This window comes from Sturnira hondurensis, unplaced genomic scaffold, assembly GCF_014824575.4.
Source record: "Sturnira hondurensis isolate 20B ecotype Veracruz unplaced genomic scaffold, ASM1482457v3 Scaffold0023357, whole genome shotgun sequence".
NCBI lineage: Eukaryota > Metazoa > Chordata > Mammalia > Chiroptera > Phyllostomidae > Sturnira > Sturnira hondurensis.
The window spans coordinates 9,782,216-9,799,226 of record NW_028095988.1 but is presented as its reverse complement, the minus strand read 5'-3'; the positions used below and the strand labels follow the sequence as shown (position 1 = coordinate 9,799,226).

Genomic DNA, 17,011 nt, shown 5'->3' with positions numbered 1-17,011 from the left:
CTAGTCAGAGCCCCTCCCCACAGGAAGCCCAGACCTGAAAAGCCTGGACCCTCAAAGGAACAAAGAAGGGTAAGAGGCTAGTACTCCTTGCAAATAATTCATGAAAGATTGGAAGTAGTTGAAATTTCCATGGAATCTCAGACCTTAAAGTTGTATTATTGTAATTATGGGTGTAATCCAAACTAGCTGGCAGAATCCAAGACAAATCTAAAGGAACTGCACTTAATTCCAGATTTGAATCACACCTAAAAATTATTTTTTCATTGAAAATGACAAGCATATAGGCAATAAGATCAACAAGCAAACAAAGAAATAAGACACCATGACAATGAGAACATTGAAACAAACCTTTAATGATTCACCTCCTTAGTTGTGTGTCTGATGGAAATTTGCACGCTTCTCTAGGGTATATACCTAGGAGTGAAGAAAGAGCCAACCTGATAAATAACTGGTACCTCACTGTGAATTAAATGGGTGGTTTTATCTACTGAAAGGAACACTTTTTGATATGTTTTGGCCACTTGGTTTTCTCTTTTGAGATGAGGCTGTTCAGGTCCTTTGCTCATTATCCTATTGACATTATTATCTTTACTGTACTTTGAATATAAGTACTTTTTAAGAATCTTTGTCCCCCCTACAAATTATCTTTTATTTCTGTTTATTTTAATCAAATTCATCAATCCTTTTCTTATTCTTGTTTGTTCTATTACAGTTGTCCCAATTTTTCTCCCTTTGCACTCATCTGTCCTGACCCACTTTCTGCTCCCACAGTCTGTCCCCATACCATTGTTCATGTCCATGGGTCATATGAAAGAATATTACGGGAATAATCTTATACAGATTTCAAAACAAATATGTGGATATAAAAATAAGATTTAAAAGAGTTTCAGGGAACATAAAATTTTAAAAAGAGACATACTAATTGAAAGAGAAAAATTTCAATTAGTACAATTGAAATGTGTACAATTTCAATTAGTACAATTGAAATTTTCAATTAGTACAATTGAAATGTACATTTAAATACAATTTCTAAATGTGAAAAATGTAATAAGCAAAATTAAAGTCACAGTGGATAAAAATAATAACACATTAGACAAAGATGAAAGGCCGATTTGCAATGTGCAGTAGCTCAAAGGAAGGTGTCAAGAATAAAGCATAGAGAGGCATAAAGACAAAAATATAGAAAATAATATAATTAGTTGAACTTACATTTAATTGGAATTCTGGATGAAAAAAGAGAATAAGATAAGGGATAAGAGGTAGTGGTTGAGATTTTTCCAAACAAATGAACAATGACCCTGGCCAGGTGGTTCAGTTGGTTGGAGCATTGTCTTGTACATCAAAATGCTGCAAATGCAATCGCAGTCAGGGCACATACGTTGCTTGGGGGTTTGGTCCCAGGTTGTAGTGCACACAGGAGGATCGATCGATGTTTTCCCTCACACCTATGTTTCTATTGCTCTCTCTCTCTTCCCCTCTCCTTAAAAATCAATAAACATTCCCTCTGGTAAGAATTAATAAAAAACCCCAGTGAACAACATTATGGTTAGTACAGGTAAATAAAATGAAAATAAAGGAATAAAAAAAAGATACTCAGAAAACAATATCATAAAGACATGGCAGAAATCTTAAGGAAGAGAGATTACTAGAGAAAGAAAGATAACTTTTAACAGAATAGTGATCAAAGGCTGATTCTCAGTAGCAGCAATGAATGAATAATACCTGGGAAGAAACAACTTCACTGTTGTTTGAGGTTTTAAGATGCATTTTATAAATTGATTGGTAATGATATAAAAGTTATAAATAGCTGATGAAAAAATGAGCATATATAGGACACCCTGCTGAACAAGTGCAGATCCTACCCTTTACAATCACATGTAGAATATTTACAAAATATTGGCCACAGATTAGGTCTTAAACATGCTTAAAGGATTAAAATTATACTTCATTGTGATCCAACAATGAATTTAAGCTAGGAACTCAACAAAAATATGAGCAGAAAATTCCTCTATATATTTAAAAATAAAGATATAGACTGTTAAATAAATCACAAATCCAAATCCAAATCATAATGGACATAAAAAATAAATTAAAATGGTTAATGATGATGGAAATAATGCATAGCAAAATTTTTAGGTATAAATAAATAAAGGTGAAACTTGACTATTTAATACTTCCAATTAATTAATTTAAAGGTAAAAATAAAACTTTAAAGGATAAGATAGAATTTCTTTATAAACCTAAGGTAGGGAAATTATTTTAAACAAGACATAAAAACATTAACTATTTATAATTATAAAGGAAAAATAGATAAATTGATTCACATAAAAACTTCAGAAATTCTGATTATCAGACACTATTAGGATAGTGAAATGTAAAGCTAAGAATTGAGCAAAGATATTTGCAATGACTGAGAAAAGGTTTCAACCTGGGAGATACATGTATATATTCATTTATATGTGTAAATCTTATTTATGCTATCTTGCAAGTATTGGAAGGCCAATAAGTTTGAAAACTGATGTGAAATTGACAAATCTCTAGAAAACATAACTCAAGAAGCGTAGATAAAACATACTTGAGAAGTTTGGATTTTCCCATTAACATAAAATCAATTGATCTAATTATCAAAAATATTTCATCGTGGACAGCCAGAGGCTCATGTGACTTCACTGGAAATCTCTACAAAACATTCAAAGAACGCTATAGAATTTCCTCTGGGGAGTAGATGCTACCCATCTCCTTTATGAGACTAGCAAAACCTCACTGTCAAACCCCATGAAGACCATATAGAAAAGGATTGTTACAGGCCACTCTCACTTGAATATTGATGCAAGCCAAATCAATCAATAAGCAAGAAGGTAGTATATCATGACTCATGTAGGTGCATCCTAGGTATGGGGGGTTTCATTGGACACTCAATTGCTGCTAACATGTCACATTTATTGATCAAAGAAGAAACTATGTCTAATTATTTAATTGAAGCAAAATGGAAAAAAACCCTCATTTGCTAAAATTGAAACTCATTCATTAAAAAATTCTTAGTTGATTAGGAATAGAAAAGAATGTCTTTATAATATTATAAAAGGCATCCACAAAAATGCCACAGCAATCATTATACTTAATAGTGAAATGTTGAAAGCTTTCTGTTTGAGAGTGATGCAATACAAGGACACTCACATAAGTAGCCATGGTTGTCATTTCTGTTCAGCATTATGCTATAGATTTTATCAAGTGCATTTAGGTAGGAAATACATGTGAGAGGTATAGGGACAGAAATTTAATTATATATAATATGTACATAGATAATGCCAAGGATCCATAGATAAATTATTACAATTCAAAAGATAGTTTAACAAATTTGCTAGAGACAAAATATATTTTAAAATTATACAGTTCTATATATAAAATACTGACAGAAAATAAAATTTTGAAAAAGTTAATATTTAAATGGCATGAAAATGATCAGATAACTAAATATAAAGCTAAAAATAATGTGCAAGTCCTCCTCAGTGAAAATAATAAAATTGTATTAATATTAAAAGACACTTAAGAGGTCCTAAATATAAAGATATTCTTTGTCTGTGGATTGGAAGATAAATCATTTAAAGAATGTCAATTCTCCAAAAAATGATCTATAGATTCATTGCACCCAAGAAGTAAGTGGTGGAATTTAATTGATTCTAAATCCATGTGGAAAAACAAATGGCCAACAATAGCTGAGACCCTCTTGAGGAATGATAATAAAATAGGGTCTTGCCTTAGCAAATGAAACTATTGTAATGAGATAGTGTGGTATTGTTGGGGACATAGAGACATAGACTAATGGACCAGAATAGAGATCCCATACCCAGCTGGACAGATACACACATACATGGGCATATTTATGTATTTGTTTATTTATTTATTTATTTATTTATTTATTTATTTATATGATGATTAGTAGAGTTTATTGGAGGCACCTTACACACAAGGCATCTTGAATGGCTGCAGGATAAAATGGATCCTTACGCTGCTTGTCAGGTGCCAAAGAATTATATAGAGTAAAGGCAGGGGGGTGAGAGCAGATAGTCACGGGAACTAATATCCAAATGCTACTAGGTATGACCATATGTGACCAGGTCAGAACAACCACCTGTGTCATGAACCATGACATTGCAGAAGTCAAGGGGGGTTGCTGATTTATATCAGAATGAAAATCAATTAAGATCGACAGCCACTGTTGGGGAAGGGGGTGGTCACAAAAAAGCAATCTCTGGTCAGATTTTCATGGCAGAAAGATGGAAAAAGACTATTTTTCCTTCCAATAAATGGTGTTAGGAAAATAGGCATTTTTATGGTGTATGTGGATTTTCTCATAGAAAATAAACTTGACTTTTAGCTGACACCTTATCCAATTACCCACTTTAGGTGGATTATAGATCCAAATGTGAATAAAGATTTGAAAATCTTTATATAATGTAAAAATATAATGTAAAAATATCTTCATGGTAGGTAAAGATTTTAAATACTATACCTAAAATACCAATCGTAAAGAAGGATTCCACTGCTAGGTATATAACCTAAGAATCTTGAAACACTAATTCAAAAGAACCTATGCACTCCGATTTCATAGCAGTGCTATTTACAATATTGAAGTTGTTGGAAACAGCCTAAGTATCCATGAATAGATGAATGGATTAAAAAGCTATGGTTCAGCTACACAGTGGAATACTATGCAGCAGAAAGAAAGGACTTCCATCCTTCACAACAGCATGGATGGAACTGGAGAGCATTATGTTAAGTGAAATAAGCCAAATGGTGAAATATAATTACCATATGATATCACTCATAAGAGGAATCTAATGAACAAATAAACTAATGAGCAAAAACAGAACCAGGGACATGGAAACAGGGAATAGGCTAACAGCTGCCAGAGGAAATGGGGGAGGGGAGGAATGGGGGAAAGGAAGTGAAGGGAGTAGTCGACGAACATGTGTGAATGACCCATGGACATGGACAATGGTATGGGGACAGACTGTGGGAGCAGGGGGTCAGGACAGATGAGTGCAGAGGGAGAAAAACTGGGACAACTGTAATAGAACAAACAAGAATAAGAAAAGGATTGATGAATTTGATTAAAATAAACAGAAATAAAAGATAATTTGTAGGGGGACATATTGAATATAAAAGCACTTATATTCAAAGTACAGTAAAGATAATAATGTCAATAGAATAATGAGCAAAGGACCTGAACAGCCTCATCTGAAAAGAGGAAACCAAGTGGCCAAAACATATCAAAAAGTGTTCCTTTCAGTAGATAAAACCACCCATTTAATTCGCAGTGAGGTACCAGTTATTTATCAGGTTGGTTCTTTCTCCACTCCTAGGTATATACCCTAGAGAAGCGTGCAAATTTCCATCAGACACATAACTAAGGAGGTCACAGCAGCATTATTCATGATAGCCCCAAACTGGAAACGCTTGGGAGATCTATCACCAGCAGCACAGGTAATCAAATTGCAGCCCATTCATATTATGGAGTATTGCCTAGCAACGAGAATGAATGACTATTGCCACACGCAGCTGCACTAGTGAAATTCACAAGCATGGTGTTGAGGAAAAAGAACCCAAGAAGACTGCTTTCAGTATGATTGTCTTTATATACAGTTGAATGCTAGCAAAAATGAAATTACATTGGCTAGAAATGCATGCACAGGTGGAAAATTATGATGAAAAGCAACGAAATAGTTGTCACAGAAGTCACAGTAGTGAAAACTCTGGTCTGGAGAGCAGAGAAGGCACTTTGACCAGGGGAGACACCTGGGGGATTTCTGGAATGTTGACCATGCTCTATTTGACATAAATAGTAGTGTTTGCCTTACATTATTCGATAAACTGTACATTTATGCTTTGTGCACTTTTCATGTCTGTGTATTTTACAATAAAATTTTGTTTAAAGGCTATTTGCCAGAGGGTGTGGATTAGAGAGGACATTTGGACAAACAGGAATATACAAGAGTTGATGGGGCATGCTAGTTTTTAATGTTTTCGTTTTCTGTGTTAATAAAAGTCATAACATTTGGAGCAGTAAGACAATGGCATGTTTCACAACATCCATAGCTGGTTTCGTCTGCTGTGGACTGCTTCGTTGCACTTCCGTCAGTTACAACCCTTGGCTCCTCTGGGACGTTGGGACACTGAAGTCGGCCGTTTCCCACCTCCTCCCCGGGCCCCACATGCCACCAACGATGCAGCTCTTCTGGGCAGGCAGCTGCCAAGCTAGTGCTGGGCCACTTCCCCCCTTGAAGCTGCTCCTGCCAGTCACCAGGGTAGCTGCTCTCTGCTCTGGGGGAGGCCCTGTGCTGCTGAGGGATCCTGGACATCCTCAGGGCTGCCTTCATGTCACTCTCGGAAGGACTTTTGGAAACTCCTTGGGAAGTTGTTGTTTTAGCATGTGATCTTTCTACCTATTAAAAATTTTTAAATGCTTGCTATAAGACAGTATGCATGTTAGGCCTTCTTCAGCCTTATTCATCTCCCATTTACCATGTCTTGATTGCATCCTTTTTTATTGTGCTTGCTTTAATCTTGTGTTGTTTTGTTAGGTGTGCAGTAGGCTATACTATGTAAGTTTGTGTAATGACACTTATGATGTTCTCACAATCACCTAACAACAAATTTCTCAGAACATATCCTTGTCGTTAAGTGGTACATGGCTGTATATTGCTCTCTCATATGCTTTTGACTTACATTTAAGATCTGTCCAGAGGTATCCAGCCATGTAATATGAAAAAATAGAGACATATTGAAGAAGATACACGATACAAGAAACATTGTACACAGGACAATGACGCCTCAGTCCCCTTTGAAGTAGGCACTGTGGGACCTCACACAGTTCTCCCAATCACCATCAGCTGCCCTGTTGTATTTTCCTGAATCTTGTCAGTGGTCTTAAATCTCTTCTCTTTCAAAGGTGCTTTTAGTTTGGGGAAAATCCAGAAGTTGCAGGGAGCCAAATCTGGGCTGTAGTGGGGTTGAGTCACCTGGGTGATTTGATGTTTTGCCAAAAACACTCTGCATGAGACGTGATGCAGGAGTGGGCGCATTGCTGTGATGAAGCTGCCAGTGCCAGTCACCAGTTGCCCACAGCTGCCGCCTTCTGAATCCCCCAGATAGTTTCCGTGGAGGAATGTTCATGCTTAAAACAAAACCAGATGCGGATTTGTTGCTCTACTCACCCAGTCATTTTGAATGTGACATCACACAGTACACATGTTCACTCAGTGGAGTCCTTGGCTCCCACTGACTAGTACAGGAAGGTCAGCATTGTTCACACATGCACATTCCAGTCCACTCTCCTTGGCTGCCAGGTTACACTGATGTGCAAACCATTCTCATTATATTAACGATGGTCGGACTTTTTCCCAGACAGGCTTTGTACACCTGGTGAACGTTCTTCCGTGTGGCAAAATTACAGCTTTAAAGGTTTTATAGTATTCAATAATATGTACCTTTTAAAGCTAATTCCCAACTTAGTGCTAGATAATTGTTTCTAAGATTTGATTTTTGTAACAAATCTATAAGAAATAAACTTGCCCACGTTTCCTGGTGTGCGTGCTGACTAGGTAAAAGACTCCTTGTATATTCCCACCCCTGTTTTTTAAGGACCTTTATGTACCAGATGTGAAAATGCCATTTCTCAATGGTGATACTGAATCAAGTATTATTATTTTGTAATTCCTTCTTCTTAGACAAGCAATAATTATTACTATTTTAATTTGCATTGATTAGTTAGTAAGCTTTGGCTTTTCCCCAAATGTTTAGGTTTTTTAAAATAACTTGTTTATAAGTGTTCTTAGTTCAATTTTCTTTCTTTCATTTCCTCAGCCTGTTCTTCCTGGAGCAGTGGATAATGTAGATGTGAATGACTTGCACAATAAGTACATTTTGTGATGTGCTGTATTTTACCATTTCCTTATATGGGAGATTAATATAATTCCAATTTGAAATCTATTCAATAATGGTGTGATAATTACCTTTATGAATAGACCTCCCCGTTGAGGTATATTGAGATCTTACATTGAATAAAGGTCCTAGAAATAAAAATAGCTAGAGGCCTAAGAAATAAAAACCAAAAAAGGGAGAAATAAATATAAACATACTTAGAAATCACTTTAAGGGAACATGTACAACAAAGAGCAGCCCAGTCTTCATGATGTATGTGTAATAAAAATAAAATACTTAGAATTCAGTTATTTTCAAGACAAGATTTCTTGTGGATTCCAAATACAAATATCTCTGTGCTAAACTGATCTGCCTGGTGAAAGGAAGAAACCAAGAAAATTTAGAGAGATTTCTCATTATAGTAAGTTTCCCAGTGGCAAGGACAAAGCCTGTTATGTGCCTGGCAGAAACAGATAGCAGAACATTTGATCTATTGATGGATGGCAAAGTGGTACTTTCCAGCCCTGCAGCTTGCAGCCCTCTGGCTCACCATAACCCAGGTTGCCAGCAGGGAAGTCAGGGCTTGTGGCAAGGCCAGGCTGATATGGGCTGAGACAGCTGAGTGGCTGAGCTGCTGGAGGATGCTCGGGAAGGAGGGACTGAGCTGGCCTTGCCCAGGTGGGAGGTGGATTCTGGATCTTCTGATAGGATCAGGTGGACTGGCAGTTCCCCTCTGGGGAGGAAGCAATAGAGGGGAAATCACACTGGGTGTTGGGAACTCGGTTAGGGAGATGAGAGAGGCTGGTTCCAAATAGGGTGGACCTGGGGGGAAGAAGCTGCTGGCCTGGGCACTTGGAGAGAAAACAGGGGCTGGTGTGGGAAGGGCAGCCAGAGGGGAAGGAGACTGACAGCTCATGCTGGTCCAGGACAGGGCAGGCCTCCTGGTCCCTGGAGTTACTCCCCTTCCATTGTCCTGCTCCTCCCCCTGCCAGTTTGTCAGGGGGCTGGTGATGGCATTTGACTTAGAGAATTTTCTGGGTGAGAATTTTCTGGGGCCCAGAAAGGACCATTTCTGGAGACAGAAGATTGTCTTTTTAGTAATTGAGTTTAGACTCAGTCCAAAATGGGTGAGAAACTGTACTGTGTAGGGTTTAGTTGGCTGGAGAAAGGAGGAAGCCACACCCAGAATTTCCAGCAGAGGGCTGCCTGGGACAGTGTTGCTGCCTGTTGAGAGTGGTTCACTGAAATAAGACTTCACTGGTATTGGTTCTAGAGGTGCATTTATTGTGGTCCTGCCTTCTCTGCCGCCCAGTGTGGGCGGTCTTTGTTAGGGGCTGTGTTGGGGATCAGGGCCAGGGCAGGGCTTCTTGTCTCCCTAATGTCCCAAGGCTGCCGCTGGCCTTTGACTCTTTTTTCCAGCTTGAACTACACCAAGCCTTTCCCTCCATTCTTCAGGGAGACTCTGATGATAACACTCTCGCAGGACGACTGACTCTTCCTCACCCCCTGCCCTTATCTACCCAGGATAAAACACTGAAGACTGGGTTTGTGGACAACACTGTCCAAACTCTCAGGAGGAAGCATGAAGAGATCACTACTCCCATACCCCAGAGCTCCCCAAGTTCCTCTCTCCTGGGACCTGTCAAGCTAAATTCTGGAAACCTGACCTCGAAGCTGGTCTTTCTCTCCTCTGGAAGTCCTACATAAATCCGATTCCTGCTATCTGTGTTGTGTCCATGTGCGAGGGAACTCCGTTCCGATAGCTGCTGGCTGCAGTGGAAGGTGAGGGGTGGCTGCCAGCCCTCCATCTCCTGAGAAATTTAACTGGTTCTCAAGCTGGGGTCCAGCAACGACTTCTACCACTGTTCCTGGTTTGTCTGAGGTGCCCTTTCCTGCAATGACAGGTTTTAATGACTTGTCTTTTGTAGCTTCCCATCTTTTGCCACATGCTTTTCTATGAACAACTCAGTTTCTAGGTGATAGAGGCTAACAGCTGCTAAACCTTTTAGTGCACATCCTACTTCCTGACCATCCTTGCTGAATGTTCATCGGACTTGGTTTGAGGCTGGGATGGAAGCTGGCATTTGGAAAATTCCGGGGCTCAAGTGGAGGAAAAGTCCCCACCTGTGCTGGGCAGAAGGGTCGGGAGTACAGGGGGGTTGTGGGATGGGTTTCTGCCTCTGGAATGGGGATGGTCACTTACCAGTCCCAGTGTCAGTGGGGCTGGGGGGTGGAGGGGAGGCAGAAAGACCAACAAGAGCAGGAGTGGTTGCATCTTCCCAAAAGTTCTGCCCAGGTCAGAGCTGCTGGTGTTTTTTTTCTCTAGACACAAAGCCCCTAAGGGGAGCCAGGGAAGAATGGCTCAGTTAACTCACACACCTCCTGGACCGCACCCCTCTAGTTTTGCTGGGTGTTATCACACAAGGGTGTTTGTTGAAGTTCTCTGGCTTGGTTAGATGACAGCAACATGGTCACCACCTTTGCACCCTCACCGCTAAGCCACAAGACACAAGCTAGAAGAAGAAATAAGAAAGTGGAGGCTGTGGCCGCAGCCAGCAGAGGGTTTGGGACCTCAGAGATCCCAGAGACTAACTCAAGAGTATTTCCATTTCTCAGCTCCTGGCTCTTTTTCCATTCTGATGAAATCCTGAGGAATTATTCATCATGCCAGGGCCAGGGATATGAGAGACATGGCCCTTGCCCTTGAGAAGGTGACAGTCTGCTGGGTCTGGGTCAGGGGTCTGCTTGGTGGCATGAGGTAAAGGCAGGCCTTGCCCCGAACACACCCAAATACCCCAAACGGTGACTCCATTTCCTGCATCGAGAGTCCAGAGAACCTGTCTCTGAGGTCACTGGGTTGAACAATCATAAACAATCACAAACAGACTATCCCAACCCTCTCACCAGTGTGATGGCAGAAGAAAGTAACGGAAAGGAAGGTGTTATGAGTCCTAAATAGCCAAGAACAGCATCTTATGAACACAGAGAGAAAGAGTGGAAAAACGCATGCTTAAGTATCTGTGACGATGACCTCTGGGTGGTGGAATTCTAGGTAATTCTCATTTTCTTATTTACCTGTTCTGTGTTTAACTGTTTTTTTTCTATGATGACTATGTATTACTTTCATACCCAAACTATACTTTCTCATAGTTGAAGCACATTCATTAGTGGCAGATATTTAGCAAACCACTTCTTTTTTTTTAGCCCCCCCTTCTCTAAGTTTTATGCTTAAAATGAGATTCCTTTTCTTAATCCAGTTGTATAAAAAGGATTTGGGTTTCCTTTGGACACACACACACACACACACACACACACACACACACACACACAGGGATCAATGGGAGGTGGGGAGGCGGACTGCAGTGGATGGGCTGCCGGGACACCAGGGGCTGCCCTGGGCTCTGGGCCCAAGACAAGTCTGTGACAGGAGCTGGTTCTGGGGGGACTGAAGGGCTCAGAGTTTCAGCCTGGCAGAAGGAGCTGGCACTGGGGAGGTATATTTGGGAGGAGCTGGGTAACAATGCGAAATGATTTTTTAATTCTGGATGTGGAAGGTGCGGTATGCTGAAGGGGGAAGCCTCTAACAGATCAGAAATGTGAACAGATGGTCGCCAGACACATAGTAGGTAGTTAACAAACATTTTTGGTGAATAAAGGAGGACTCAGTGATTTTCACTTTAGAGCTGCAAGTTTGTTCTGTGTCTGGCAGCCTTTCCTCCACCCTGTCTGCACATTCCAGGTCTGGCCTGTGCCCTAGAGAAGATAGAAGGATCGATTCCAGGGTGCTTCAGTCTGGTCTCTGCTGTAGGAGGCACCTCATTGTTCTTTCTATCCAGGGCAGAAAGCCAGAGATCTTAGTATAGTTATGCGGAGGTTTCCCATTGTGTTTTCTAAAGGAGACAATGCCCTGAGCTATGTTGTCACACACAAAAGGGTCTGCAGAGTCTCCCAGTTGGCAGAAGGAGGAAGGACTGAGTTGCTCTAGAGGTGGGTCGTATCTGTGAAGGGGCTGTGTGGGAGGTCAGGGCCAGGGCAGGTCTTGTCATTTCACTAGGTCTCAGGTCTTCAACCTGACTCTGACGGTCTCTTCCCTGCCCCTCCTCCTCAGGAAGCCTCTGACCATAAGCAGCTGTGGGACAGCTTCTCATCTTCCCCTGGGAGACAGGACCAGAGACTGGATTGATGGAAAGGTTGAGGACATAGGGCTGTGGCTAGTTCCCACTGCTCCAGGTCCCCACGATGCTGGGGCATGCCCAGGGCTGGGCACGGACAATGCTGGGAATCTCACCCCAAAAGAAGACCGAGTCTCTGTGCGCCCCCCCCACATATCTGTGTGCTTCTGTTGTAGGGCTTTTGTAGTAAAAGATGCACAGCTCGTCCCTTTGGATTTTCAGGTCTACCTTGTGCAGTGTGTTTGTGGTGGGTGTTCAGGTTGAGGTGCCCCCAGCTGGCCACACTGCATACCATGCCTGGCTTCACCTCCTCTCCCATCCTGGGCAGCCTGAGGGGGCTCATGGTGGCTGTCAGTTTGGCCTTCCTCTGTAGCTAAAGGCAGAGGAAAAGAATTCTAATCTATGAAGGGCCCACAGGCTCCCGGGACAGTCATAGGGTTGCTTCTTTGGGGACCTGGGACAGGTAAAGGAGTCTTACTAGGAAGAGGGACAGGAAGGTCACAGGAGATGCAAGACCCCAGGTTCAAGATATGCATGGAGCAGTGGAGCAATGGGCCCTCTGCGGTAACATGATGTCATTGACTTTAGGACTATAGTCTGGGTGGATGATGGCTGTTTTCACCGGGATGATCTGCTGGGTCTTCTCGTGCTTTTTGAAGTTGTGGGCCCCCAGAGTGATGCTGATTGACCTGCACAGAGAGCAGAGGGGGATGTGGAGTCATAGAAGATGCAGAACAAGGGCTGTGAAGGAAAGAGAGCAGCTGGGGGCAGGGGGTGGGGGACTGGAGTAGAGAGGAATTACAGGGGACGGGACCCTGGGCCTAAGCATCACTGCGTCCTCTACTTCTTGGCAGCTTGGGCTAGGTGGCATTTCCTGGAGCACATTTAGGGTGCTCAGCCATGTACTGAGCTTGCCTGCCTCCAAGCAAAACTGCGAGTTTCTCACATTTGTGCCCTGGGCTCCAGGGAACAGCCTCGGACTCCTCTCTAGGCCACCTTTGGTCCCTCCCTCCTGTCTGCAACAGGCCACTTACAGTGAGCTGTCCCTCTCTCCCCAAAGCTTACTTTTCTCTGAAGTGCTCCGCTGTGGACTGGGCCTGACACCCGTGAGAAGATGTTGCCCTGAGTGGTAGCTGCAGAAGGGTGGGGGCCGAGCTTCCGCTCCTCACCTTCCCCAGCGGTGAGCTGCTGTCAGCACAAAAGCCTCGCACACAAGGAAACCCCTGCACCTTTTATGTCCTGGAGTCATGACCCGAAGAAATGCCATGTAGGGATGAGAGTGAGGCTTGACCTCATGCCCTCCGATAGTTTTCCCTGAAACAAAAATTCTACCCGGCCTACTGTGCTTATGGAGCCAAAGGCTGGAGAGAGGGAGGCTGGGACGGGCAGGAGCAGGGCGGGGAGGAGTTGGGTGGCAGACAGTGGGGAATGTAGTCGTCGGCCATCAGCTGTAACCAAGAAGGGGTCCTGCAGGTTTCTTGGGCAACATTACTGGCTTGCCAGGTGACCCGCAAGATTCAGATTCTCCCTCTGACCCAGAGAAGAGAGGTCCTGATTCCTTCATCCTGTTTTAGTCACATATGTGGGCAGACAAGATTTATGTTTGGAACAGGTGGTGGAGGGCCTGCAGATCCTGGAATATCCTTCCCCTATGCTCCCTGGGTCCTCTCTCCCTGCTCTTCCCCAGACTCACTGAGCTCCTGCTGTTCTGTGATATTCAGAACACGGTGACTGAAAAATTACCAGAGAGAACTTGAGACTGAAGCAGCCAAACACAAGTGTTAAGGGGACTAGGATGCCACCAAGTCTTGGATTGATGGGGTCCTCAGCTTCTTCTTTTTTATAATATATGTTATTGATTATGCCATTACAGTTGTCCCCTTTAGTCCCCCCCCACCCTGCACANTTTGGAACAGGTGGTGGAGGGCCTGCAGATCCTGGAATATCCTTCCCCTATGCTCCCTGGGTCCTCTCTCCCTGCTCTTCCCCAGACTCACTGAGCTCCTGCTGTTCTGTGATATTCAGAACACGGTGACTGAAAAATTACCAGAGAGAACTTGAGACTGAAGCAGCCAAACACAAGTGTTAAGGGGACCAGGATGCCACCAAGTCTTGGATTGATGGGGTCCTCAGCTTCTTCTTTTTTATAATATATGTTATTGATTATGCCATTACAGTTGTCCCCTTCCCCCCTTCACCCCCCCACCCTGCACAGCCCTCCCCCACCATTCCCCACTTTAGTTCATGTTCATGTCTCATAAGTTCTTTAGCTTCTACATTTCCCACACTACTATTGCCCTCCCCCTGTCTATTTTCTCCCCAGCATCTATGCTACTTATTCTCTGTACCTTCTCCCCCTCTCTCCTCTCACTCCCCTGTTGTTAACTCTTCATATGATCTCCATTTCTGTGACTCCGCTCCTGATCCAGCTGTCCACTTAGTTTGCTTTTGTTTTAGGTGTGATTGTTAATAACTGTGAGTTTGCTGTCCTTTCATTGTTCATATTTTTAACTCCTTTTTCTTAGATAAGTCCCTTTAACATTTCATATAATAAGGGCTTGGTGATGATGAACTCCTTGAACTTGACCTTATCTGAAAAGTGCTTTATCTACCCTTCCATTCTAAATAGAAGCTTTGCTGGATAGAGCAATCTTGGATGTAGGTCCTTGCATTTCATGACTTGGAATACTTCTTTCCAGTCCTTCTTGTCTGTAAGGTCTCTTTTGAGAAATCAGCTGACAGTCTGATGGGAACTCCTTGTAAGTGACTGTCCCTTTATCTCTTGCTGCTACTAGAATTCTCTCCTTCATTTTAATCTTGGCTAATGTAATGATGATGTGCCTTGGTGTGTTTGTCCTTGGGTATAACTTTTTTGGGACTCTGAGCTTCTTGGACTTCCTGGAAGTCTATTTCCTTTGTCAGACTGGGGAAGTTCTCCTTCATTATTTGTTCAAATAAGTTTTCCACTGTTGCTCTCCCTCTTTCCCTTCTGGTACCCCTATAATTCTGATGTTGGAATGTTTACAGTTGTCCTGGAGGTCCCTAAGCCTCTTTTCATTTTTTAAAATTCTTGCTTCTTTATTCTTTTCTGTTTGGTTGTTTCTTTCTTCCTTCTGGTCTACTCCATTGATTTGAGTCCCAGTTTTCTTTCCATCACTGTTGGTTCCCTGTGCGTTTTCCTTCATTTCACTTAGTGTAGCCTTCCTTTTTCATCTAATTTGTGACCAAAACCAATCAATCTGTGAGCATCCTGATCACCAGTGTTTTGAACTGTGCATCTGATGGGTTGGCTATCTCTTGGTCACTTAAAAGTATTGGCTCTGGGGCTTTGATTTTTTCTGTTTGAGCCATAATTTTTTGGTCAGGTCATGCCTGTTATGTATGAGGGGCGGAGCCTTAGGTGTTCACCAGGGCAGGGCAACCCAGTTGCTGGGTTGTGATGCTGTCTGTGGGGGCGGGGTCAGAGAGGGAACAATGGCACTTGTTCCACTCTCTCTCGGATTTCAGTCTTCTCCGCTGCTTCCCACAAGCAAATTGGGCCCATCTGATGCCGGTTCCCAGGTGGGTGGGCTTATGTACCTTTTAGGACCTGTGGGTCTCTCCAATGAATTCTCCTGTGAGTCTAGGAGTCTCTCTCAGCACCTTTTCAATAGGTGCTTTTAGGTTTTATTTCCTGTCGCTGGGGCCCTGGGTTGTGTGGTCTGTCTCGTTGCCAGCCTTTGCCTAGTTTATCTGTGCGCAAATGTGTGACCATGGTCAGCCCTGCACCACCTGTGCTCCTGGGTCTGGCAGCCACTGCCTTTTCCTGCTGGGACCCCTCTCCTCCGGCTGCTGACTCCACCCCTCGTACTGGTCTGGTTGAATGGTTGTCAGACTTCTGTACAGTTCAATTTTCTGTCTGTTCTGGTTGTGTTTTTGTTTCTAAATCTCTGTTGTCCTTATTTTTGGTTGTGTGAGGAGGCACAGTATTTCCACCTATACCTCCATCTTGGCTGGGGTCCTCAGCTTCTTTATGAGTCTCAGAGAAGTGGGTGGAGATTGAAGGTAGATTTAAAGACACTGAGTTAGAAAGTTATTGGGCTTTACTTTGATTACAGAAGCCAGTCCCTTTTTCAAAGCTGACATTTCCTGGGGAATTATTTCTCATTTCCATCTTCCAACATTCTTCCAGATGGCTTTGTAAAAGAAACCCAAATCCTCACTTTCCAGATCATGAGGGAAGGGGAGAGCACCCATGGGCCTTCCTGGAGAGCAGCCTTCTTCCCTGCCATTCCTGCTAAGTTTTCGTTCAGCATCAGGTGCTAGTCTTTGAGGGGGGTTGACTCTAGAATTGAGAAAGTTCCTTGGGATGGACCAGGGCCAGGTCGTGTCTCAGCATAGCATCTGAGCATGCTTTGCCAGTGTGGCATGGGACTGAGCTTCTGTTGGGAGATAGTCACTCACCTGCCCCACCTTGGGGGCTAGAAGAAAGGCCATCAGGAGCAGAAGTGGCTGCATCTCCTCAGGAAGGTTGCTCAAGTCAGAGCTGCTGGTGCTTCCTCCCGGTCTTCTAACAACCGGGTTCTTTGGTGTTGTGGCCCTGATCCCATAAGGCTCTCTGCATAGAGGCCTGATTGGAGTAAGATCTTATCAGTAACCACATAAGCACTGGTAGTGCCCGATTCAGGGCTGACTACACCAGCTGGAAACAGGAACTGCAGACTAAAAATAGGGCAGTTGTTGTGGCTGCATCAGCTAGTAGCTGGCCTCTGAGCCTCAGAAACCCAAGTCTCATGATAATGCATGCAAAAATCCCTCATTCCCTTGGAACTCTCTAGACAGGTAGGGAGACTATTTATTGAGGGCTCCTTTTCCTGAGACTTTGGGGTACTTGGGATGACATTTCTTGCTTTTGGTAGGGGAGACAAAACCATCTG

At 42.9% G+C, this 17,011-nt stretch overlaps 2 protein-coding genes across 2 annotated transcripts in view; both read right to left on the bottom strand.

Annotated features, from left to right (window-relative positions):
• LOC118980823 (uncharacterized) overlaps positions 1-17,011 on the bottom strand; it is a 32,858-nt gene that overhangs the window by 4,344 nt on the left and 11,503 nt on the right. The window contains exons 6-10 of the mRNA XM_037037481.1: positions 16,539-16,720; positions 13,161-13,283; positions 12,917-12,969; positions 12,652-12,784; positions 12,388-12,468 (exon numbers count right to left, since the gene is read on the bottom strand). Of these exons, the coding sequence (XP_036893376.1) occupies positions 12,388-12,468; positions 12,652-12,784; positions 12,917-12,969; positions 13,161-13,283; positions 16,539-16,720 (572 nt within the window). The remainder of the gene's footprint in view (positions 1-12,387; positions 12,469-12,651; positions 12,785-12,916; positions 12,970-13,160; positions 13,284-16,538; positions 16,721-17,011) is intronic.
• LOC118980881 (granzyme H-like) lies at positions 11,711-16,592 on the bottom strand. The gene is given in 7 exon segments (XM_037037564.1): positions 11,711-11,904; positions 12,240-12,272; positions 12,275-12,344; positions 12,346-12,468; positions 12,652-12,784; positions 13,265-13,409; positions 16,535-16,592. Coding segments are annotated over 7 exon segments (756 nt in total).